Below are 27,320 nucleotides of genomic sequence, written 5' to 3' on the forward strand. Positions count from 1 at the left end.
TTAACATTATACTAAGTATGCTAATCCACATTACATCTAATTATTAATATTAATTTATACAAATCGAGTTAATTAGATGCCGCAAGAGTACGATCCTTGCGCCAAGCAGAAACTAAATACAGTTTGCGGGCGCCGGGCCGGTTCACCCACGCGCCTCACGCATCGCGAGCTTTCACATCTCCACGACTCTCCACGCACTTATCTCTACAATATACAAAACTGGTGCATTCTGTTTTGACATCTAATAAATAGTAATAAAGATTACTTTATCGTAAAACAATATCAAGCTCTTATTTTATGTTGCTTAAACGTAATACTCACATGACACTCTATTTTGTATGCACATTTTTATCGACGAATACGTCGAGCGGCGAGATTTATTTGCCGATATATTCTGTTTAAGAAATTGATGGAAGTAATAATCGTAAGATTTTATGTGAAATTTTTGTAAGGCTATAACACTTAATTCTAGTTATATTAAAGCTTGAACTCATATTTAAAGAAAAGGTTCGGTACTCAATAGATAATTATAATGTACGTTTTATTAAATAATAGATATTTACATAGTACATAATTATGATAAAGCAGCGCTGATGTAGTACCTAAAGAATCATCTTATCAAACTTGTAGTATCGAAATTACTTATTTAAACGTAAACAAACTTTTGGAAATAAATTTATTTTCAAAGCACCTCTTTAATTTAAAGTAAAAGCATATAAAATAATTAACTTCAGCAAATAGCTTTTTGTAAATTCAGAATAAGTATTTTGAAAGCAAGTCAAGTTTAATATGAGTTCATTTCGTAAGTTTACCAGCTAGAGTTTAATAATACTGTCGAAATTCTACTGTAACTTTCAGTCACATTAAGTGATAATTTCTTCCGACAACAATACAATTAATGTGTGATTGATATGATAGAAGTGCTAAAATGACTGTAAATAGACGCCGAGCTCCCTTATTTCACATGGGAGGTTAGGCGTGACAGGCTTTAGTTAGCTTCGGCGGGCAGCGCGCGCGCACGCGTTTGACATACGGACATTCCTATAATGTTTACTAACAACTTTCAATGTCACGGGTGAATAATGCCACTTGGATCAATAAAAAATATTGAACTTTATTATTTTTTCATATACTAAATGTACACTTCTGAAACGGTGACGTAAACGCAACAATAAATAATACATTCAATTTTATCAGTTTCTGTTAGTGAGATGTCAACGGTTCGCTCATTTAATAAGCTGTCGTCGGCACTTTATGAGAATCTGGGCACATAAATAACTTGCATAATGTGACAGATACATTTGTATGGGCCGCATATATGAGTGTTTAACCGGCGATTCCGCGACATGAGGCCTTCAATAGTTATTGTTTATTTTATCGCTTTGACGATCTTCGTCGCAGGCGAGATCAGGATTCGCGGTAAAGTAAGAAAGAGGCACAATGTGCACCGGAGGCACAGAGCTATTTTGCCGACGTGCAATTTCAATGAAAGCCTTATCGAGGACGAATGGTCGCTGATGGAAGCGATAGGACACTCGAAGTTTATTTTTACAGGTAAAGTTTTGAGTGTGAGAAAATACAGATCGGAACGCGACAGTCGCACGAAGAGATCCAATCTCTATACGATATATTTGCGGCGTATTTTAAAGGGTGAAGAGGGCAATTTAACACAATTTGTGAAGCAAGATGGATCATCTGAGAGTTTAAGCGGGGGTACAATATTAGTGGAGCGACCTCATGCTAAGGAGAACTGTTCGCCTGGCCCGAGACCTCGATTATCTGCTATCTTTTTGAGTGATGGAATGTACGGGGAGTCCGAAAGAGGTCCGACGCCGCACCTTCGTCTGTTGACCGACCCGGTACCACTGACCCTATATCATTTGGATAGGATCAATGCTGCAGTCAAAGGTAAGCTTTTTAGTATTAATTATATTAAATGTACTATATATTTATAGACATCGCAGTCCCTAATAATAGAGAAAGGATAAATTTCTTGGAATTCTTAATACAATGCTTTTATTAAGAATTTCAATAATCTATCTAATCTAACTCTGTATAATAAAGACAAACAAAATGGAGAAAACTGATTTAGTGGATCATGTTAATGTTTATAGAGCTATTATTTATGTTAGGAATTAGCTATTAGAAAGGAAATCGTAAAGGAATTTAATAACAATATAAAATCATAATTTATTATCTTTATATAGAAGCAATAAGCGATTAAGAAATTATTACGAGTAATAATTATTTCTTTATGTCCTAGAAATCTACTAAAATTATAGTACAGTATGCCATAATATATATGCCGTTTAAACGTGAAGTTATTCTATAAGAGTAATTGGATGAACAACCTGCTACGAAGACGATTATTAAAAAAGGGTATAAAATTAACTTGGTAACAAGAGCAAAATGCGCGTTCTATACAATCCGCTTCGTGGAAATGATGTACAATAATGTGTGGGTGTTATATCCATAAAGCTCAGTTTGAAAGCATTGAGATGTGGTTGATCGACATCTCGACAACTGTTCGTTAAGTTAATGGAGTGAATGCGTCCAACGCGTTTGTGTTGAGCCGACAATGCGGTGCAGGGTACTCGACAGTCGTACCTACTGATCGGCTGGGCGGCATTATTGCTGCGTAAATACAATTCAATTAGGATAACATGTTGCAGGCGCGGTAATCGCTTCATTCATCGCTAATTGCCATTGTTTATGCTTTTTTAAACTCACCAGATTTCATTTAATTGACGATTAAATTTATTTTACTCGATTAATCAATAAATATTCGTATGCTTAGATTAACTTATTTTCCAAACCTATACGTCATGCAACATTGTAGTAGTAGAGTTGGTAGAGTTGTTATAGATGTAGAAACAATTTAAACTTTATATTTTAGAGGATATAAAATAATCTTACTCCAATGAGATAATAATATATCGGTTGCTATGATAAAATTACTATTTAGTTCAATACGGTCATATTGCGTCATAGTATTTATTTCATTAGTTAAATGATAATCTATCCTACTTTGAAAAGACACTTATTAATAACTGTGCCATCCCACCGTCCACAAACCAACGTAATTAGGCTGATGATATTCTGCTTTCATGTTTGATACAGTACCGCATAAGCCTCCGATGTGGTGGGCATAAATATTACGTTTCCAATGTCTTTAATTAGCCTAACCGTTTGCCCAATATTAGATAGTTGCTAACAAATTCGGTATAAGTATCTAATAATATTTAACCTCTAGCCCTTATGGAATAAAATCGAAGTCATATTTTTCATTGTTATTATGAAAAAAAAAATGTTTAAATTTGGATTCATATAACCCAGTTCGGAAGGTTAAACGGTCAAACTTTGCCCTGCACTTTTTGACCTAAAAATTCGGAGAAGATCCTATTTAATCCCCACATAATACGGCGAGATGAGTATCGAGCTTCATCCTACGAGTCCAGTATCGGTCGCATGCAAGCTTTTTGTGTGAGGATTACGAATGCTTTCTGACTTACGGATTATGCATTTCATAAAATAGAGCACTCATAAACAACACTGCAACCCCTTGTGAATGTATTCTCTTTTATGAATAGTAAAGAAGGCGTTTTATGTATGTTCTCATAACTTCGAATATAAACACTTCCTTTAAAGTTTAAAGCAATGCAGTACTGTGCCCACTTTATAAATTGGTTCGAACGAGCGACGCATGCATAAATATTTTAATTAATATTGTCAGCTTTATCCCTTCACAGGTGGTGTTTACAATGTTATATTAACGTACTATTAATTGTACCCAGAGAATACGTAGGTTATTCCAGTAAGACAGTGTTTCATAAATTATGTAAGAAATACTGTCGATAAATCCACATAAATCTGTCATTGGATGTGTACGGTCTACTGTAACAATCCATCGCTCTTTGTTGTCTGTGCAATATCCAGCCTTAGTTGTGTTGGCTAAATAAACGTCCACGATCCGTGAGAATACAGATAAAATAATAAGACCACAGACGTAGAAGATATAATCGGGCTCATTACGTTCAAGTACAATATTTACATTCACGCGAGGCGAAATAAAACCTACTGCGAGTGCCTTATCGAAACGATTTTTGTAGCAATGTTCATTGCGTCTTAAAATACCCACTCTTATTGATACACCGATATTGTTCAGTTATTGCATATCTTAAACTTTGATCACGAGACGCATATAGAGAAATAATGGCCACCTTCATTTATCATTATTGAATTACACCACACACGATGGTAACCAACAGTGATATATGTATAAGATTCTTCTTATGTAGCATGTTCACAATATGTTAATTATTTTATTTGTTTTGTTTTAAGAAATTATTTTTAGTAAATTAATTTACAATATTGGGGAACACGTATAGGTACGCGCACTTAAATCAGATTAAATGGCGGATAGATGTAAAGAATGTTATAAAATAATAAAGTACGGCGTTGAAGATTCGTCAAGAGTGCGACCGCCTCAACTCGCCCGCCCACGCTCGTGCCACTTTCCAAATTCCTTGTGTAAGCGCTGCAATCGCTTGTACATGGAACTACAACGGAACCTTTTTATAGGCTTTTTACTCATAAAAATAAATTTAATGTTATAATGTCGTGTAAAATATCATTTATACCTTTTTACTACGATTTGGTGATAGAGTTAATGTTATATCGATTAGGTCAATTCTTAAAAAGCAAAATTAAATTGAAACATTGAGATGAATTTTAAGATAAATATTTTCAAAATGATATCCATATATTAATGATACTTATGTGTTTTTTTATTATGGGATTCAGAATAAATATACTCACTTCTTGTTCGATTAATAAATTCACAGATTAATAATAAAATTGTCCATCTCAAATAGTAGAGAATAGTAAAATGGTTTTATATTTCTGTTACGCCGTTTTACGATGCTGCCTTATGAATAGCGTGTATTGCGGTAAAAGTAGTTATCCCGGGCGATCTAGCGCCGCGCCCGGCTTCAGTACATGAATATTCAGGGCGCAGTAAGGCGGCGACTCGTTCGGCAATAACTGTTAACTTGGCCCATATTGTGCGCTCTGTATTATCTCCTATCCTCCGGCTATTGTGCCTCCGTTGACCCATGAAGCTGCACTGAACTGGAGATAGTAATATTTTTCAGAAAAGGCATGTACAGTATTAAATGGAACAAACTCGTATGCGCTATGTCCGCGATACGTAGTTGTAAACAATTTTTAATTTGTATTCCGTAGCACGATACTCTAATGAAACGAAGGTTTACGTTTGTTTATGTGATGAAGGTTGCATAGAATTGCGACTTACGAGGCCCCCAGTATACGCGCGGGTCTGCGCTCGCACACGCGTCTCTGTGGCGCCAAGTCGGACTGTTGCGCAACTCTGTGATCTCGTGTGTTTACGAGCCGTCTCGATCTAGAGGCTCTCCTGCTTAAAAACGATTAAAATGCTTTTTTATTTGAACATATGTTGAAGTACAACAAGATACGCCCGACAGGGATATAAAAATGAACGTTCTCTTTTTGTTGTTATTGTGGTACAATTACAACACGATTTATAGTCAAATCGCTACGAGAGATGCCGCTAAGAAACGGAGTATCATTCACGGTAGAAAACACAAAAACGTTCCCAAATGTATTTTAAATGAGACGCTAACTAATGACTACGAGATTTTGTCGTCAGCGGTGTCTGAATCTAAATACATTTTCACGGCTCGCGTCCTGAGCGTTAGGAAGATAAAACGGGGTAGTAAGCCCAATGTGAAAATATACATGTCCTACAAGCTATATATTAGACTGATAATGAAAGGAGACGTTCAAGAATTGAAAAGTCACGTTTTAGTTGGAGATGAGAGAAGTTTGAATGGGGCAATTGTATTGGTCGACTGGCTTAGGACGAATAAGTGCGCGTATAAGTTGTATAGACATTCTTCGGGGATATTTTTGAGTGACGGATTTTATGAGAGCTACGGTCGGCGTCTGCCACGCCTGCGGCTTCTATACGAGCCTCTTCCACTGTCGCTGTATGATTTGGACAGAGTAAATGCTGCATTGAAAGGTAAATATTAACAAGTTTCCGAAGTGCCGCCTTGTGTAACTTGTCGACATAATATGTGGTAAATGCTTTATGCGTTTACTGCCACAGCCTACACTTATTTTCAGGGTACTTTGGATGCAGGTAAACCTATTTCATCACGGAGCTTGATTGTATTTATTCACATATGTTTTTATGCAAACCGTATTAAAATTATTTGACACCTAATAACATACTTTATCTTCTTAGTTAAATATCTTGTGTAAAAATAGATTACTAAATGAACATAAAAATATAATAATCAGTATATACCCCAGCCTCAAACATAGAGCCAACTTAAAAGAGAGTATTAAGATCATTAGCAGTTTAAATTAATTTGAACTCGTAGGAATGGTTCAAATTGCCACTTCCTTCGTTGTTTCATTATATTAATAAAACTATTTCTTATTACTTAAACGAACTTTCATGGACGAAAATAGTATAAAAAAAGACGGAATTGGCGTCAGTTTATATTCCATTAGACAATGTTAATTAATAATTCAGTTGATTATTCTGAATTTAATGTATTTTTTTCTTAATATTCTATTTAATTGATTTCTTCATCTAGTAATGAAGTTAAAACATATAAAAAAGTCATATAACAGTAATATATTCAAAAATATAATTACAATAAAATTGGTAAAATGGTACCTACATATTATGTTGACAAATCCCCATATTGCAGGGATTAAAATTTGTTCGCGTTTAAATACAATTAAAAGTCAACAGAAATGAATTACAGATTAATAATTAAATAATATTAAAAATAACATGCCATTTTATAGATGATAGATGATAGATGCAGATTCTTAGTAGAAATAATAACTAGAAGCTTAGAGGTTTACTTAGTACGGAATATAATATAAGGTAGAGCAAAAATAGCAATCCATTTAATAATTGTTTAAGTTAAGGGAATGTCACGGGACTAGCTTTAATCACTCATTTATAGATGGAAAGTAAATAGCGTAATATAAACATAACTTTTGCGGCTGCGTAGTTTAAAAGTGAAATGACTAGCGCCTCGGGCGACTTGGCCCGATTTTGGTGTAGCTACGTCAAGTAAAGAGAACTACAGCACGACGTTTCATGCAATTTATCTTATTATACAAACATTATGAGTAATATCCGTTATTAAACGTGTGAATCATTTTCAAGTTAGCAAGGCGAACACCGAATCTACAAAACCGATTTAGGTACAATTCTTTTGCCGCATTTGGGCCTCACATGGACTACTGAATAATTATTGTTACTTTGTAAACGTACTGATTTTACATAACTGATGTTAACGTACCTGTATAATATTGTCTGTAGACATTTTTTACATGTAATATGATTATAGATATAAATATATTGAAGTAGACAAGAATTTTAATACTCCGTTACAATATAAAATACGTATAATGCGGGCACCGGAGGAACAAATATTTAAGAAAATATGTGAAGAGATAACCGTAAAGTAAATGTATTTTAATTTACCAATGTAACAATTTTGTAATCTTCTTTAGCACTTAGGTAATTACAGCATTCGGTTTGATTTCATTTATTTCTTAACCCCGTTTCAAATCAACTTGTCACTGTGTACGGCTGTAGTGGGTGGATATTGGCTCTATCTACAACGTGCAATTTACTCCACCACTAACGATCCCATCATTATACCGCCCATTGTGTCTTTACGTAATAATACCTATTCTGTACGTACCTTAACAACTATAATTCGAAGTAATGTTTATAATTTGGCGCTCGCCAACTGTTATTAGTTAATTCGTAAAAATGATCGTATTATGTTTTACGATCACCTCTTGCTGTTCAAAATTATGCAGTTAATATATTAGCGATTGTAGATAAAAAATAACAATGTGAATTTGTGTGTTACCTCTTTGTAACTAAACCGCAACTAATTTTAATAAAGCCGCATAGCAGTAATGTATAAGGAGATAGATATACTGGTATATTTCTATGTACCTAAAAATAAATCACTGAACTAAGTATTTCATTTACCTATACCTGATAATGCATTTCATGAGTATTACTCAATAAAATAATAGCCTAATTTGAAGCAATAATTCCAAGTTTTCGTACAGGATTCACGTACAATTTTCGTTTTCTATTACAGTAGTATGTATAACATAACTTCACTCATACAACAGATACCATTATATCAGTATTCAATATTCGTGAAAAAGTGTCATAAAGGAATATTTGAACGAGTGACTAGAGTTTTAATCGAGGTCAATACCGTTTGCAGCACAGATTGATTAAGCATCGAAAGATTGCGGTCAGTATGTTCTGTTTGATCGATTAATCTACGTTGGCGCTACTTTATGATGTTTTTGCTAATTGGAGTTAATTAAGTTTCAATCGCACGTAATTAGAGGCGTGTTTGTGAACTTTCACTGGTTTTAACCTGTGTTGTAACTTGTAATCGATTACTATTATGGCAATCGTATTTTTTTAGTTTATGTTACAACACTTGCATAGTGTACTGAAGTTTTGGCTGTGTAAGAATAGATTAATTTCAATCTTTTATTAAATTTAAATATAAATTAGAGATTCATTTTAAAACACCCATATTATAATATAATACAATTCAGAGATATCTAGAAAAAGCTTCTGGCGCTTGACACCATTATTAAACGAGACAAACTAGGGTTTAATTTATAGCCTATAATAAAAGCCTGGTATTAAAGCCGCCAATATAAAAACTAATTATTTTCTTTATCCGGCCATTACAAGTTGTTGATACATATTATGCGGTGGGTTAAATGCAGTAATTATGATATTCCAGCACTATGTGTCCTGTAGGCTATAATGAATCTTACTGCTTTAAAATAAAAAGGAAAGTTGGGTGGGCAATTTGCATATTGGCACTATCAATTAGCAATTGACAGTTCAGTGCAATCGGGTTCTTGATTGTACATCTTGTAAAAGCTGCATTGTGGATATATTATAAAGTTCATTATATATTGTATGGAAATATCTAATGCATTGGAAGAAAATTATTGAGTTTTAATCATCTTGTATTAAATTGAAAAATATGTTTCACTACCATAAGAACATAAATTAAATAAGGTTTAACTTGACAGTTTGTACCTGTTAACACGGTCAGTGTACACTTAGTAGAAACAAATAGAATTTAGTGGAGCCATTAAGCATTCTAACAGACGAACGGCAAGTGGTGAACGGCAGAGGCTACTTCAGCCGTCGCCACGTCATGTCGACGGCAGTCGTCGAAGTGTCTGCGGCAGCAGTCCAAACGTCGACGGCTGCCGTCGACACGAAAAAGCGGATGCCGTCAAACGTCAAACGCTTGCAGTTTGCCGTCAACGCAAACTGCAAGCGTCGCCACCTGTCGATGGCAGCCGTAGCCTCTGCTGTTAACAACTTGCCGTTCGTCTCTTAGAACTCTAAGAAAGAGAAGAAACACAATTTATAATTCGGGTAAAACAATTGACTACCTACAAAATTTAAAATATTGGAATTAGATTCTTGTTTTCACTTGAAAGAACTGCCCTAGGTCGTCTATTTAGCGAATATTTTAGTGTAGTTTCTTTGATAAAAATTTATAGTTAGGTATTATAATAAATAAATAAATTATAAGTACCATGTAATAAAAAAAATATTAACAAACTAAAAAATAAACTATTTATGTATGTGTTTTTCGTTAAGAGGAAAACAGAAGAAAAACTATTATCTATAATTTTATTTATGTGTAATGATGATTTCAGACTTATCTCAATGGCTTGGATTAATTAATTATTATCTGTATTCTTATATGATATAAAAGTATTAGTCATGCGATGTTTATCAGTGTGATTACATAAATTATATCAAACATAACAATGTATAATTTATTATAGTATGTATTGGTTATTAGCTTATGAGGAAACTAATTGAAAATGGGTTAAGTAGGTATAAAAAAATAATTGCTTTTATGACGCACGCACCTCAAATTTTTTTAGTCGCCATTTCTACTTTGTCAATTTTATGTAGGTACAGAAAACATATTTCATATAAAATGAAATACCGTAACGCGTGTAACCTGTTTCTTCTTCAAACGATCTGAGAAGGATAAGTCATGCAAATTAAATAAATACTGTCCTAAAAGCCCACGGCTAAAGGGATAAAGATATATATTTTACGCGTTTTCCTTCGCCTTAAGAAATCATATGTTTACGTAAGTTTCAAATATTAACTGAGTCTAAAATCATAATGAGGAAGGAGCTGGAGAGGAAATAAGGACATTTCTTTTTAATTTGTTAAAGCATTACTTATTCTGAAAACTGAATAATAAAGTAATATTATATGATTGTTAAAGATTATTATGCCATTTTAAAATGACGCTGTGACGTGTGAATCTCGTATTTATTTATTTGAAAAAAAAAATCAATATGTAAATGTATTATTATTTTTGTATTGTTTTTTAACTATACGTCATTCTGTGCGTGCTTGTGTTGATGACTGTCAAAAATTAGCGGAACAAATATAATAAGCAATCAATAATATAATTAATCATGATAAATTATCACAAGATACAATCTTATAACAAATAAAACAGCATTTGAGTAGATAATATATCAGTATTTATTAAAACAATAATACTGCACTCCTATAATATAAATTTTGTCGTTATCAGCGATTGGTTGCAAAAAATATTTTTTTAATATATTATTGAGTATATTATCACTTATCTTTTGTATATATTTTTTTACAAATAACTTCACTTAGAAGCGAAATAAGTAACTGTTTAGGTACACATTAACACAAATTATCTCAGTAGATATAAATATGAACCAAACAAGCACTCAATTTTTTTAATATTACAATTTACTACGAGCTTTATCCTTTTCCACATTAGCAATTATTTCTTTGAGTTTTCTCCGTAGTATTTTACCACTAGCAGTTTTCGGAATTTCGTTGACAAAAATAACACCTCCACGTAATTTTTTCCACGGCGAAACCTGAAAAAGAAATAAAGAAATACTACATTTTGTTCATTTCGGCACAAAAAAAGATCTGTAAAATTAATATTTTTTGTTGCTATTAACACTGGTATTATAAATTGTATGAATCATTATATCATTGCCAACAAAAATGTAAATTATGAAAAAAAGAAACCTTTGAATCGACATGTTCTATGAGTTCTTTCTCTGTGACTTGTGAATTTGGTTGCTTAACTACAAACGCCATAGGGTGTTCACCGGCGGACAGGTCAGGTTTACCCGTCACTCCAACATCCAAAACGCCGGGATGTTCTAAAAGCAATGCTTCCAATTCTGATGGTGCTACCTGAATGTAAAATAGTAATAAATTTAATTAATAAAATAGCATTATTTACGCTGTAGATTACTTACTAGTCGAGTTTAATAATGAATGATTGATTGTGAATTTAATTATCTATATATTTAGAAAATATGAGATATACAATATGTTTTAATGTGAACAAAAAAATCATCACTATCAACAAAAATAGCATTTGAATAAATAAGTTTACCACATACGATAATCACTGATAACAAGTTAAACTATCTCACCTGCCACGCATTATACTTTATCAGTTCTTTGATCCTATCGATTATGTAAAAGTATCCATCTTCGTCATAGTATGCAATGTCACCGGTTTTATAAAATCCATCTGGTGTAAAATTACTCTCGGTAGATATTCCTATGTATCCTTGAAATAGAACTGGTCCTTTCACCTGGATTTCACCTGGCTCACAGCAACCTAATATTTTTCCTGTGCTAGGGTCAACTACCTAAAAATGGAATATTAACTTCATATAACTTCATTAACTTCATCTCCTCTGAAGGTCAGTACCTAATACATTTTTCTCCTTATGTAGAAATTTATTAAATAGTACCTTTACAATACATCCTTCAGCTAGAGGTCCAACACTACCTTCTTTAGGAGTCACTTCTGAGTCCTCAGTGAGAGCGCCTGTCACTTCTGTCATACCATAACCTTGTAAGACGCGCTTAAGATGTGGATATCTGTTAAAAATTAATTAATTGCATTATAATGATTTGAATATTAAATGTTTTTTTGTTTGCATGCCATATTATTCACGATGTGAATTCTGATTTTCACAATTGTAAGATTATCCGGCTCTTACAATAAGACTCTGTACTGTACTCCGACAAACAGACTTGAGAAAGAATGGTTATTTTGAAATTACCATATAGTTATTAGTCCTAACTTCAATTCTAATATGTCAAAAATGTGTTTAATTATGGATTGTGTTGAATGTGCAATCGACATCAATTGTTAATTACCTCTTCTTAGCTTGATGTATTGTATCTAAATCAATTGGAGCCCCTCCGGATATAATGATTTCCAAGGAACTAAGATTATACTCGTCAGCAATCTTCGATTTACACAGCATTACTAGCAGTGGTGGAGCTATTATTATTACCCCTATCTGGTGAATATAAATAAAAAGTTTTGGTAATAGTACTGTCATAAATAGTAAAAAACATGCATTAAATGAACGGATGAATGGTGAAGTTTTAATATTAATATTAACCTTGTATTTTTCAATGGTTTGTAAATACTGTCTCTCTTGGTATCTTGGTAGATATACAGTTGTTTTTCCACGTATGGTATCGTCCAATGCTTTTGCGATTCCCAAAGTACTTGACCATGGAGCTACTTGAAGCATCAGTAAATCACGAGTTAGCAATCTGTAAGAAAATATAATTATAGGAATAGCTTATCCGTATAAACTTGGTAAACTTATTGATTCGTTTGTAACTTAGCGAATATCTTATATCTACCAATTTTTAGTTTGATTGCCTTAATGGAAAATAATTGTTATCAACTGGTAATTATTTTTTCTATTATTGATTGCCACAAAAAATATTGGAATATTTATATTCTGATTTAATTACCAAAAACATGCATCACTTGACTATTTTTTTACAACTTAAATATAATTCCATTTCCTACTTACGTAGGCCGTTGGCTGACAACGATAAAGTTTAAATGACTTAGTTTTGCTCCTTTTGCGAGGCCAGTGGTCCCCGAAGAGTATAGTATCATGCATGTGTGAACTTCGCCTTAAACAAATGCATACAAATTTGCAAACAACATTATAATTATCATCAGGAAACAAAAATGAATTACATTAAAAAACAATTTGATCACGTTTTAATTGTTATAGTTTATGTTTGAATTTCTTCATACCTTCAAAATGAACTGGCTTAAAAGAATCTACTTCCACGTAATTGTCCGCTAATTGTTTGAAATGAAGGTGTTGTGGCATAACGGGTTGTTTATCAAATATAATGAATTTTTGTATCACGTTTTCCCCTTGAAGACCCTCATAATATTTTTCGTATGCATGAGTTGACAGGAACATAAACTTCGGCTTTGAAATATGTAGAGCATGTTTCATTTCACCTGAAGGTCAAAAAAAGCTATCTTATTATTATTTATTGTTTGCATTGAATATTCTTACTGATAAGAATGCTGAATTTGTGCTGACACAAACGACAAAAAATGAAATCTTGAAAATATCTAAAGATTATTAAAAAATACAAAACAATACATTGCTGAACGATGGTTTTCAAATTTTTAAGGTTTTGATGATAAAGTGTATAGTGTATTTCAAATCGATTATTCTGCTTAAAATTGATTCTATATAGTGTCCTTACTTATATTATATGAGCTGTTAAAAAATGTAATAATCCCTCCAGAGCAAAATACAGCTAGAGTGGTTATTATATATTCAATCCTGTTTTCACTGCATATAGCTACCACATCTCCTGTTTTGATCCCCAAATTGATAAGGCTAGAAGCGGTATTAACCACTTTTTGGACCAACTCTTTATAGGTAATTGATTCATTTGTCAGTCCGTTAATCTAAAACAAATGATATTGTACTTTAAATTCACCTCTTATCACATGTTACACACGGTGACAATATTCTGTCGTTCAAATCAAACGTTATCTAATAATAATATTACTACGATTTTCGTTTATAAACAATGATATTAAACAATATATTATTATTTCTCACTGTATATTTCTCTCTCTCTCAAATGTATATTTATGCTATTTTATTTAAATGAAATCAAGTTAGGAAGTAATATCATTTTTTTCTTGTTCTTACATAGAAAATAAAAAAGGGTTAAGTTGAGATAAAACTTACCAAAGCGATCTTATTTTTAAATTGTTTAATAGCATCCAAGAAAAATTTGCCAAAGTTCATATGCAACGGTATCTTCAAATCTTGAGTGCCGTAAAAAACACCATCCTTATATTTGTCACTAGTCACCATTTTTAACATCCGTATTACTTGGCACCCTTAGAATAATTACACATAGAAACCAAGTCCGCGCGCCCATTTTGAAGCACCTTTATTGGAGCCATAAATGGCTCCAAACGCCGGGCCGCTACGTAGTGTAACGTGAATGCAAGCCGAACGTGTCTCGCGAAAAAAAAATTATTATGACGGTTTGTGCAGTCAAATTGTGTCACAACACATCTGAAAAGCAAAAGAAATGTGATAACATCACTTTTCACAGGTAAGCTTTCAGAATTTCATAGTATTTTGTAGTTAAATAAGTCAAAATAAATACGTTCAATTCTATACTCAGTGTTGCCCGATTGTGAAAATATTTTCCCATTTTAACTGACTAGTTAATTTTAAAACAGTTGTTATTGCTGTTTTTTAATATAGATGTTTGTGTTAACACGTTCGCGGACAGTAACGACCACTGGCGTCTAGACAGCTAAAAGTGATACGACAGTACGTCTGTCGACGTATCAGTTTTTACTTGCATAAAATCAGTACGCCAAACGACGAGCGATTTTTCATACTATCATAAAGAACGGCATGTTGTACTGTCATCACAGGTATAATTACGACTTTTGTACTGTCACTGCATTATTTACAAAAATTCGTCAAAGGAAGGTACTTCCAAGCATACATTCATATTTTTTTACTCCTCTCCCCGCGCACACTACGCCCGTGGGCGTCATGTTTGCATACGGTTAGTCGAGTACTGCGCCGCTGCGGTGATCCCGCGTGCCGCGTGTGAATTGTTGTTTAGAAAGTGAGTATTTTGTTTCCAACGTAATTTAATTGTTTTACTCATACTGGATTTACTAATTCAAGTCTAGTTGCTTATGTAAACAACATATTTATGTTGCTATTGTTTGTTGTGAACACGATTTTGTTGAACTAAATTTGTAACGAATATTTTTGCAAATGGCGTCTCGAGACTCGTTCGAAAAAGAACAAAAACGTCTTCAAGACCTGTTTGATGCAGCGTCTACCCCTGAATCGAGTCCATACCCATTTGCTGATGATGGTGACTATGAATCTGACGCTGAGTACTTACGACGTTTACGCCTATATCCGTTCTGTCATATCATATGGTTTTTTAACCATGTGTTGTAACACTACGCCCCTGGGCAATGTATGAAAAAAAGTAGTGTCTCAGTAGCTCCAACCTGTAAACCAGTACTGTCCGCGAACGTGTTAAGATATCATATGGGTACCTGAAAATGTGTTACTTGAAAGTTGAAAAGTAAACGAATTTTTTTTTCACACTTGTTAAAATGACAACATATAAGAGTATTGCGTGTTGTTGTTCAAAGGATTCCTACCGACCCTGTTATTGCTGACAAGTGGGTGAAAAATATAAGGCTTAGTCGTGGAGAAGTATATTGGAAGCCAACCAAAAATACACGAATATGTTCGAAACATTTTGAGAATGAAGATAAGTACATGACACCGGGTGGATTGTGTAGATTGCGTCGAAATCGAAAGTAAACCAACTTTAATTACAGAGTAAAAAAACATAATTGTATACAATTCTTAAAATAAAAATTAATTTTGTTATAAGTGTTGTTGTTTTCTTTTATTCGTTATAAAAAATAAACATTCCCGTATAATAAAAACTTTAAATTACCATATCCACACTTTATCAAACACCTATTTATAATAATTGCCAAAAACAAATGGTTATCAGCGACCGAATGATTACCCCACTTTCGGGCAAAATGGACCGCCACTGACAACATTACACAAGTGTATGTGTGCGTGTCGCCGAGCGTGAGCACGTAATCGTCATCTCTGTGTGAACCGATTTAGTGCGTCACTTTTGAGATGGCGCTTGTATGAAGACTATCTTTCTATGTGTAATTATTCTAAGTTGGCACCTATAAGAATACTGAACTGGTTTATCAAAATTTGCTTATCTTTCGGCGCTAGCATTCTATCCATAGTATGTATTATACAACATAATTATTATCTTATGCTTATATTAGGTACCTATGTAAAGTTGTCTTTCGCCTTTTTTACTGTTTTGGTATTTAATTTTGGTATGTTGTATTTATTAATAGAAAAACATAAAGGCTATTAGTATCGGTATTTAGATAGTTTAAATACAAATTTAAGTCAACAACATTAGCTAACTAAGTTACCTTAAATAATGTACCTAATAAATTTCCTTAGATTTACTTGACTAGATTTAAAGACGAACATCTAGTAAGCCTTATGAAAATATAAGAGCGTATTTCCTCTGCACTAATACGATAAAGATGAATTTGGTTGCTTGTATTAGATAAACTGATATAATTATACTAACGAGGTTAAATAAGGAGGTTTTTTAATTCATTTTTTGACGTGACAACGTCTTATAATTCGATAGAGCCGGCTGCACGCACGAAAAAAACATGACTCATGCGGCGTTACCTCGCTCTGAGGCGTTCCATAGTGCAAGCGAGAGCGCGGAACGACCGACAAAGAAGCACAAACGGCCTTAAGACGTTGTCACGTTCAACTATCGTCAGTAAACCGACTTTACAGACAACCAATTTTCTTTCCTCTTTATTTCTGACTTAGGATATTTTTATATATATGTAGATATAGACATATAGGCAGGTTGCCTGGTGGAAAGTGCCCGCCGTCGATAATCATTCAGGATTTTAAGGATATCCTGAATGGGTTGCTGGCGTTTAAGTATTTTAATAAAAATCTTATGAAGTTGAACACGGAAATTTTGAAACATCAGCACCATATTTTAACTATAATGCATATTAAGTATGGGTTAAGAGCTTCTAGTTTCGCACTAAATGATAACCTTTCTTTACTTTGTCAACACCAGTTCGTGTTATATCAGCATCGCTACACGGTAGAAGGTAAACCGAAATGTAATTTGTTAGTACGCCCGCGTGACTCTACCCACGCACTGCGTTAACGCACTATTACTGGGCTATTCTAGAGTATTTTCATCGTAAAGTTTGTTATAATTTATGCTCTTAGAAACTCACCTTATAACTGGCTAAACATTGCTGTATAAGCAAAGATTACCGAATAGACAGGTAAGTATTAGTATTAACCTATTAAATGCTTTTATTTGAATTTATTAAAGAGATATTTCCCTTCCCCGCGGACCGTGACAGCGTTTAGACGTGTATTCCGTGAAAGTCATTATATTCATTTTTATTATTAATTTAAAACTAAAATATCACTCAACATTAATATCAAGGGTACTAGGCGCGCAGAAGTGCAACGAAGTTAGTGATACATCGGCTAGACAAGGACAGCAACTGCAGGAACAAAGGTATAATTCCTAGTTGCGCACACGCATGACGTTGTATCCACAGTGTTGCCTACGCACTGTTTTAAATTTCCCATACGTAAACTTTGGTAGTTTTTGGAAGAAACTGGCAGTCTGTGTAAATAATTCTAAAATTATTATTTTTTTTTGACTTATATACAAAATGTCATGCTCAAGAACCCCCCCAAGGAAGATTTCATTGACGTCTGCGCCTCAACACCACGGTTCTGACCCATCTCTAAATGCTACAGATAGGAAGGAACTCGGAGAATGTTTTTTATCTAAACGATTCAAACGTAAGTGTGATGAGATTTCGGGCGACACTCATAGTACAATCGTGGAATTGAGAAACATGTTGGATGAGATGAAGACCCAGCAAGAATCAAAGTATGACGCCATAAAAACATTCATGGATAGTATTATAAAGCAAAATCAAGACATCAAAACCTCTATTGAACTTATGTCAAGCAAGTATGATGAGATTTTGGATGACGTCAAAAAGATTCAGTTAGAAAACAAACAGCACAAAATTCGTATAAATTACCTTGAAACAAAGCTAGAACAGTGGGAAATAAATTCCAGATCCTCTTGCGTTGAGCTAAAAAATATTCCTGCAGCCGAAAGTGAGAACAAACATAGCTTAATAGAGATGACTAAAAAAATCTGCTCCGCTGTAAATGTTGATGTTCATGAATCCGAAATCCGTGATGTATTCCGCATGAAAATTAAAAATGTGTCCAACGGGCCAATCGTGGTAGATTTTAACTCCAATCTCAAAAAAGAAAGCTTACTTAAATCTGTCAGGAAGTATAATAAAGAGAGAGATCCGAATCAGCGACTAAGTACTGCTACCGTGAACCTCAAGGGGCCAGTTAAACCTGTTTATGTTGCTGAATTCTTAACACCCAAAGTGAGAAAGCTATTCTTCTTAGCAAAAGAATTTATGAAGTCTGAAAAATATGAGAGCTGTTGGACCTCTTACGGAAGAGTGTATTTGCGACGAAAATCTAACGAATCCCGCGTGCGCATCGACAATGAATCCGATCTAGACGCACTAAAATGTCGTATATGACTAGTTTTTGTAATTTTTCTTGTTTTTGTTGATATTACTTACGCCTTGAATTTCTTTTTATTTTTAGTATTAATATTAACTTTCGCCAAAACTTTAAATTGTAAGTACCTTAAAATTATAACTTTACCCCAGAACACACTCTACAATAACACCACACAGTATGCCCAACAGTACTCACCCCAAGCAACACCACTTCTTTTCTATAATCACAATATACATTTTAAGCCAATTCATCATAGTGTAATAATTATTTACGAAATCTGGATAATCTATCAGGTTAAGAGTTATTTAGTTAAAATTCAATGATATAGTACAGTTAGAAAATGAAATAGACTCCTTTAAAATAGCTGACTCTTATTCGTGTGATGTTGAATCGTGTAAATCGCTGATTCCTAATTCTGAGCTCTGTTTGAAATTATTTACTCAAAATATTAGAAGTATTAAATGTAATCTGAATAGCCTACTCCCTCTTATTGTCAGGTCGAATGTGTCCTGGGATTGTATTATATTAACGGAATGCTGGCTTTTGTCTACACAAAATATACCCCATTTGGATGGATACCAATCTTTTGCATCTGCAAACAATCTGACGCAAAATGAAGGTGTCGTGGTTTATTATAAATCAAACTTAATTATATCGGTTGAAGAAAAAATAATACAGGACGCGAATTGCTTGGTTATCAAAATAAATTCTGATACCGTTGTTTTAGCAATTTATCGCCCCCCAGGTTATAAAAACGTTAGTAATTTCATACAATCATTGGATAAATTGCTACAAGGATACTCATCGACGTTAAATGTATTTCTAGTTGGCGACATAAATATAGACATAGCAAATGACAGCAATGATACCAATAAAGGTCATTATTTAGATATGTTAGCTTTTCACGGAATTCTTCCAATACATACAATACCTACACGCAATAAAACATGTTTAGACCATGCCTTAGCCAAATCAAAGAAGATCACTCGATGTCTAGTAATTCACACGAGTGTGACCGATCATGATAGCGTCGCGTTGTACATTGCTATTAATTATCAACTGAAGGCTTCTAAAACTATTAAACGCTTTGATTACGTTGCTTTTGATGATGAAATAAACAGCAAGGATTTTGGTTTCATAGCTAAAATAGAAGATGCTAATATTGCTACTGATGCTTTTGTTAATATTCTACGTGACTTAATTATGCGGCACACTAAAATTATAACTGTCTCTTGTCGAAAAAAAATACTTAAACCATGGATTACTCCAGGCATCCTAAAATGTTTGAGAAATCGAGATAAACTACATAAGAAACTAAAAAAAGATCCGAGTAACGACGTACTAAAAATTACTTACAAACGATATAGAAATTTTTGCTCAAATTTATTAAAAAAACTTAAAAGACAGTACGATTCATTACAAATACAAGAATCTAAAAATAATAACAAAAAGCTTTGGAAAACTCTGAAAGATATAACATTTACAACAAAGCATAAAGAGTCATCTCACGAACTGTTATGTCATCAGCATCCCTTACAATCCGTGAATGACGTTAATAACTTTTTTGCAGATATTGGCAGGAACCTAGCGGACAAAATTATTAACAGTCCCCTTTATACAGCATATAACACTAAATATACTCACCCCCACTCATTTGTTTTATTACCTACGGACTGTAAAGAAGTTGAAGGACTTATTAATAATCTTAAGAATGATAGTGCCATAGGTTTGGATCTGATTCCGAGCCACATACTAAAAACTTATAAAGATATTTTGACGCCAACCATCACACATATCTGCAACATTTCTCTGGCCTCTGGAGTTTTTCCGAGGGCTTTCAAAAAATCTAGAATCCAACCCATTTATAAAAGTGGTGACAGAAACTGTGTCAACAATTATAGACCAATCTCTATTTTGCCCTCACTATCTAAAATTCTTGAAAGGCTGATTAATTTAAGATTAATAAAATTTTTAGAAAGTAATAAAATATTATCAGATTCACAATTTGGCTTCAGATCAAATAAATCTACATCGGATGCGGTACATAAAGTGACAAATTTTATTGTAAATAAACTAGATACTAAAAAGAAAGTAGTTGCCATATTTATAGACTTAGCAAAAGCATTTGACACGGTTTCTGTCCCAATTCTTTTACAAAAATTAGAAGATATTGGTGTTAGAGGCACTCAGCTTGACTTATTTAAAGACTTTTTAACAAATCGTACACAGTTGGTTAAGATAGATGAATATACCAGCGAAGAAATTCCTGTTTGTTTTGGTGTGCCACAGGGAAGTATATTGGGGCCAACCTTGTTCTTAGTTTATATTAACGATTTATGTCAGCTAGCCTTAACTCATGGTGAAATAGTATCTTTTGCGGATGACACAGTCCTACTTTTCTATGGTAATACGTGGGAAGAGGCAATTTCTTATGCCCAATCTGGTTATGATACCGTTTGCAAGTGGTTATATAGCCATGTTCTTACACTCAACACAGATAAGACTAAGTACATGGCCTTTCATCTACGAAACAGAAACATAGGAACGCAGACTTTTCTGATCAAATCTCATCGTTGTCTCAACTTTGATAGCTCTACCTGTTCGTGTCCAATACTTCAATGTACAAAATCTATGAAATATCTGGGTGTTGTGTTGGACGATAAGCTAAATTTTCAGGAACACATTGATTTGTTATCTGGAAGAATACGCAAACTTATCTGTGTATTTAAATGCCTGAGAAACGTTGCGGATAAAGATGTCATAAAATCTGTATATTATGCCTTGTGTCAATCCCTCCTCTCTTATTGCATAACCTCTTGGGGAGGAGCACCGAAAACTTCTCTGTTAAAACTGGAAAGAGCCCAGAGAGCTGTACTAAAGGTTGGTTCCTTCTTACCCTTTTATCACCCAACGACCGCCCTCTACGCAAAATGGGATGTTTTGACCGTTCGTCAACTCTTTGTTCTTCATACCATTCTCAGACAACACAGTTTACTGATATATGACTCTCAAAAATTAAAAACAAAGCGTCGATTAGATAGAGTTTGTGATCAATATACACCCAATACATCATTCACTCGTCGTTTCTTTTGCTTTCAAGGTAGTTATTTGTATAATAAGTTAAATGGTAAATTGTCTATTTATTCATTGTCTACAGGTGCTTGCAAATCAAAAACTTTAACATGGCTAAAAAGTCTCGATTATGAATCTACTGAGAATTTAATACGCTACGTAAAACTATAGTAAATTTTATTATATACATAAAACACACACACACACACACACATACATACACATACACACACACATATACTCGCACACACTTTCACACACACTCACTCATATACTCTACAATATAGGTACCAAATCTATTCTTGTATAAATTGTTCACTTTTTTTTTTTATCTTTGGTAAAATGTTAAATTTTTATCTAACATTTAAGATATTTTATTTCCCCTTTTGTTTCTCTTTTGTACTATATTTTGTACCTCTAAACGGTTTATTTCATGTTTTTAATATTATGTTACTAAGCAAATATTAAGCGGTTCGACTGGGTGAGTGCCTGGCGATCTGCATTACAGGCTTTTGCCTATCGCAGACACCAGTCCTCTCCAATTTATACTATGTAATACTATGTAACTGTAATTGTAAGTTTTTGAGGAAAAATAAATAAATATTATTATTATTATTATTATTATTTAATAAAAAAGGTAATATTAAATTTATCTAAATAATATATATAGCGCAACAAAAATACACATACGATAGTAAAACTTACTATTTCATTTAGCTCTACCATATAAGTTAGTACTCTACCTCTCCACTACTCTCTAACTTACCTGTGTTGTATTCCAAAGAACGAAAGTCAGACGAACTTTATTTAATAACAAAAACAACTAACATTAATGTAAATATAAATTGTAATGCTAAGAAACACCCGCATACCCTCTTCTCATGGCGGTGTGACTCATACTACGAGTATAAGCCGTAATAATTTTGTGTCATAATCATATCGATAAACGGAACTAGTTCTAGTTAATAATCCTACACAACTAACATAAAATTATAAATGCAATTTATTACGGACGTTTATAATGATGAGTAAAGCTATTTTATTGAACCATGATTATCATAACCTAATTATTTGCTATCGGTACCATTGAAGTACGTAAATAGGCACTATAGGCAACTTTTTTAATGGACATTATTTATTTATTAATACGCAATTAATTTAAGGTCATACGCTTTCATATCATTATAATATGATTAAAAATCATGAAATTTCAAAATCATTGCCTACAAATTGTAGTATAAATATATTTTTCATAATACCTTTATTTACCATCAATTAATACAAGATAGTATTTATTTATTTATTTATTTGACACTTCATTACACACATTATTTTATAAAATATAAAAGTAAATAATAAATCACAAAGTTACAGCTTTAATATGTGTAATAGTAATACTGTTATACTTTATATTCATGGCTAAAAATCTAAATTACCTATTACTAATGGGACAATTTCATAATGAAATTATGAAAATTGCTAATATGATATTGTTTTACCTAATCCTGTTGAAACATCAACGTTATTAATGTGACTCATTTGCCATATTGTTATTACTATAAATTTCTTTCAAACCGAGCTTTTAGTCTGACCGGTCAACTATCAAAATTTTTCTTAATCATCAATATTTGTTAGAAAAGCTTAGCTTAGTCAATCACCTATTGATAGTAATTACTTAATGATGGGACCCTTATCGGTATACTTACCATCAATACAAATTATGTACACAAACATAAGTTGGTTATATCTGACTAATATAATAATACACTCGAGACATTTACGAGGCTTAACTTGAATTTAAGCCAAAACTAAGCAGTAATGTTTAATTTCAAACAACATAACTCTTGTATGTCCTTGTCTTTATTTATTGCAACTGGTTCTGCATTAGGAATTAAAGTTATTTTTGTAGGTATTTCGATCTGTTCTAAAATATAATAACATGAATAGTAGGATGGAAATAAAATAAACAATAGTCCTTTGCACAAAACTAAAATCTACTTTTCTACGAACCCGGTTATTTTCGATAAATTTTAAAACGAGCAAAAAGTTGACGATACATTTTTCTTTGTTTTAAATAAAATCAATTGAATATCTTAATATATATAAATCTCGTGTCACAATGTTAGTCCTCAATGGACTCCTAAACCACTTAACCGATTATAATAAAATTATAATAAAATTCGCACACCATGTGCAGTTCGATCCAACTTAAGAGATAGGATAGTTTAAACATGTAGGTACCACGGGCGAAGAAAGGGCGGACCGCTAGTTATAATAATATAATTTATACTTCTAAATTCCAATTGTTTTAGCGCCGATATATGCATACATATTATTCTTACATACGAAAGTGTATGCGTGCAACCACGCCGTCCGCGGCCAAACATCATAATGACTTTACTTTACAATTGCCGCATTTACAACCTTACAAGTCTCAACAGCGGCAATATTACGTGTCAATAATGCTGGGAAATTAGTTGTACTACAAGTTTAAGTGTAGAGCTGAGGCGGTTTCTATTGAAGACAAATTTGGAATAGGGATTTTGAATTTGGTTGTATAACATCTCTGAAATAAAAGTTACTTGCGTAATTTCTTTGAGAATATTATGGCTTGTGGGTACGAGATTAAGCTCGTTTCAAGGACATTTTATCGTAGATGGTTTGTATTATAATGTTTCAACATTGTCCTCGTCAATAAGCTCATAGTTCGTAGTCGATTTTAAAAATAACTTGATGTAAAACGCCAATTCAGTACCACTTAAGATAGCTTCAGAAACTTAACTAAATTGGAACTTGTGGGAATACGATACTTCAACTAATAAGCTATTAATTCGACGATAATTATTACTAAATCAGATAGCTCGTATGAAATGCCGTGGGTGTACTCATACTCTACCAAACTGTGAATATACAGATAGATACCTAATCTTGAAATGTCGCATAGTAATTTCGCATATTCACACTATATTGGACGTGACTTCATAGTTATACATAATCATTTGAAAGTTACAGATCTAACGAGGTAAGTCGACACGTTAGTTTGCTCAAAGCTTCAAAGTCTAAGCAGTGGGCGGGTGTGACCGTGAGAAACAAACATTCAGTGTCGCACTCATGACTTCTTTAAATACAGTCGACTGTTTAGAGTAATGGTATTTTTATCACTAAATGTTAAGTCTATAACTTATACCGTATATGTACGGTTTAGTTTTATGGTGAGAGATTACTGAATTCCTTCCTCAAAATTGAATAATACAGTAGCGTAATACGTTAGGTGGTAAAAATATAAAATAATTGAAATGGGAAGATTTTAGTGTTCTTTTTTATAAATTGAGTATTTAAGACCGACAAGATTGATCCAAATTTTCTTATTTTTACAATAATTGTCTTTTGGAGTCAAGTGAGTACGTAATAGGGAAGCTTACTATTAAAAATACGGAACACTGTCTAAAGTATTGTTTTTTTTTATAACAGCTTCTTTATTCACGAAGTCATAAATAGTACCTAATCAAATTCAATACACAAGTTTTATTGCTATCTTGCAATACGCGATTCTATTATTGAATAAATAATAAACATCATAACTCGCATATGAGTGTATAGAAAATAGTTTTGCGAAATATTATGAAACACATTCTTCGAACCTCAAATTAGTGAATGAACAGTGGGACATAAAAGATGTCTGGACATTCAAGTGGCTGTGTGCACAGTGCAGCGGCTTTTTGTCTGACTCATTGGAAATAAAACATAAATAATGGATTCTTGCATGTTTGAAGAAATATATATTATGTTTGAAGAAACGTAATATATATTTGAATACATAATTCATTCTTCCGTATATATTGAATGAATCGGTTTTATATTAAAAGCAAAAGGCAAATAAAATATACAATAACAATACAAACAAATATGCAACACAAGTTAAGCTAAAAGTAAGAGCTTTTAGGGTGATCTTTGTTTTTATTTTTTAGGAACCAGGTGTGGAAACGCTTTAAACCATAAAAAAATCCATGAAAAATGTTACATTTTTTAAAATGTTAGACCAAACACTTACCGAAAACATTGAAGCAATGCCGCATTAGATTATGTAAACTTCACTGTTCTTTCTCTCCGAGATGTGCCATTTTATGTGGCCAGAACTGTACTCGAAGAACTTTATGCATTGGAACTTACTTAACTTTCACAATTGTATCCAATGAAACTTACAAAAGAGTTCAAACTTCTTTGATTGATATAGAACTTAAACTGCAGACAGTTTGTTACGAGGTCTCACCCTCGGTTTTACAATGCAAATTGCGAACAGTAATTTGTAAACGATTTTCATGTAGATGTAGAGAGAAATAAGAATTTGCTGCGTATTGGAAGAAGTATATAATCGTGTATTATGCAGTTTTTATGTGTATGATTTGTAGTAATATATTTATAAAAAATAGTATTTTTTTTAAGTAGGTATTATACGAAAAATATAAGGCTTTTACAGACAATTTTGCAGTTTGTTCATAAAGCTAGATTGTTGAGACAGTTTTGTGGGCAGTTTGTTCACTTTCTTAGATTCGAGAAATTGTGTTGGATACAATTTTTATATTATAACAGAAGATTTGATAGCATTAATGTTACTTATACCAAATTTTATTTTAAATTAATAATTTTTACGTTTCATTGAGAAAAATTGGACTTGAAAATATCATAAATGCTAACTTTGCAAGGCGCTAAATTTAATATTTAATATTAAGAGCAGAAACACGGTGAATACGGAACTACGTTTTAATGGATTAGTTTAACGGCACTCTATTAGGATACTGTTAATATTATATGATGAAACCTACGCAATATTTTACATTAGACATTATACCTCGACTCTCTAACATATTTAAAGTTTCAATAGGTATATAAAATATTTAAAACGTATCTACCTATATAAAAATATTCTCGCTTCTAAAATTTTTTCTCAGAAACCTGAAATGGGTTGACAGACTTTAATAAAATGTATTTTGGGAGATCTGGGGTAATAAATAGGCATTTTCTTAATTTGATAGGACTTTTTTAGTTAGTCTTCTTTTAGTCGTCTTTCGTAGACATGAAGTATTGAAGTAGGTACCTAAGTCAAATGCATAGTATGTGTGTTTTTTTAATGATTGAATATTACCTAGTTTTTTATTAAGCTATTGCATAGCTTCTATCGTGGGCCTTGAGCGCGGGGACCGAATCGAGAAATTCCGTAACGAAAAAACCTCACGCTCCCCACTCCGACGGACACGGAGGTGTGGCTTGAAGGCACGCTATGCAATAGCTTTAATGCGGCAGTCCTCGAGTGCCACACGTCTTTTTTTATTTTAATTCATTGCATTTTGCTCTTTTTCCCTGGTTTAATGCTTAATGTCATCCTCTTTTTCCATCTGCATAATTTTCATAAAATGCCTTAAGTTTTTGTTCACGTATTAATTTAGATATAATCATTATTGTCTCTCCCTTTTCAAATAGTAAGTATATCATGAGGAAATTCCTATCGACATGGTGTTTATGACCCGAGATTTACCTGTAAAATGAAA

At 33.0% G+C, this 27,320-nt stretch overlaps 2 protein-coding genes across 2 annotated transcripts in view; one reads left to right on the top strand and one right to left on the bottom strand.

Moving 5' to 3' along the window:
* Window positions 1-14,375, bottom strand: part of LOC149487830 (luciferin 4-monooxygenase-like) — a 124,827-nt gene extending 110,452 nt beyond the window's left edge. The window contains exons 1-10 of the mRNA XM_089696530.1: window positions 14,227-14,375; window positions 13,730-13,937; window positions 13,260-13,475; window positions 13,027-13,132; window positions 12,601-12,757; window positions 12,350-12,495; window positions 11,938-12,067; window positions 11,611-11,832; window positions 11,195-11,365; window positions 10,882-11,037 (exon numbers count right to left, since the gene is read on the bottom strand). Of these exons, the coding sequence (XP_089552656.1) occupies window positions 10,897-11,037; window positions 11,195-11,365; window positions 11,611-11,832; window positions 11,938-12,067; window positions 12,350-12,495; window positions 12,601-12,757; window positions 13,027-13,132; window positions 13,260-13,475; window positions 13,730-13,937; window positions 14,227-14,364 (1,635 nt within the window). The 5' untranslated portion in view covers window positions 14,365-14,375 and the 3' untranslated portion in view covers window positions 10,882-10,896. The remainder of the gene's footprint in view (window positions 1-10,881; window positions 11,038-11,194; window positions 11,366-11,610; window positions 11,833-11,937; window positions 12,068-12,349; window positions 12,496-12,600; window positions 12,758-13,026; window positions 13,133-13,259; window positions 13,476-13,729; window positions 13,938-14,226) is intronic.
* LOC149487836 (agrin-like) overlaps window positions 1,331-27,320 on the top strand; it is a 136,583-nt gene continuing 110,593 nt past the window's right edge. The window contains exon 1 of the mRNA XM_089696509.1: window positions 1,331-1,908. Within this exon, the coding sequence (XP_089552635.1) occupies window positions 1,347-1,908 (562 nt within the window). The 5' untranslated portion in view covers window positions 1,331-1,346. The remainder of the gene's footprint in view (window positions 1,909-27,320) is intronic.

Source organism: Colias philodice, chromosome 6, assembly GCF_061535455.1.
Source record: "Colias philodice isolate Cphi_HAF_F1 chromosome 6, ilColPhil1 Martin Lab GWU primary, whole genome shotgun sequence".
Taxonomy (NCBI): Eukaryota; Metazoa; Arthropoda; class Insecta; order Lepidoptera; family Pieridae; genus Colias; species Colias philodice.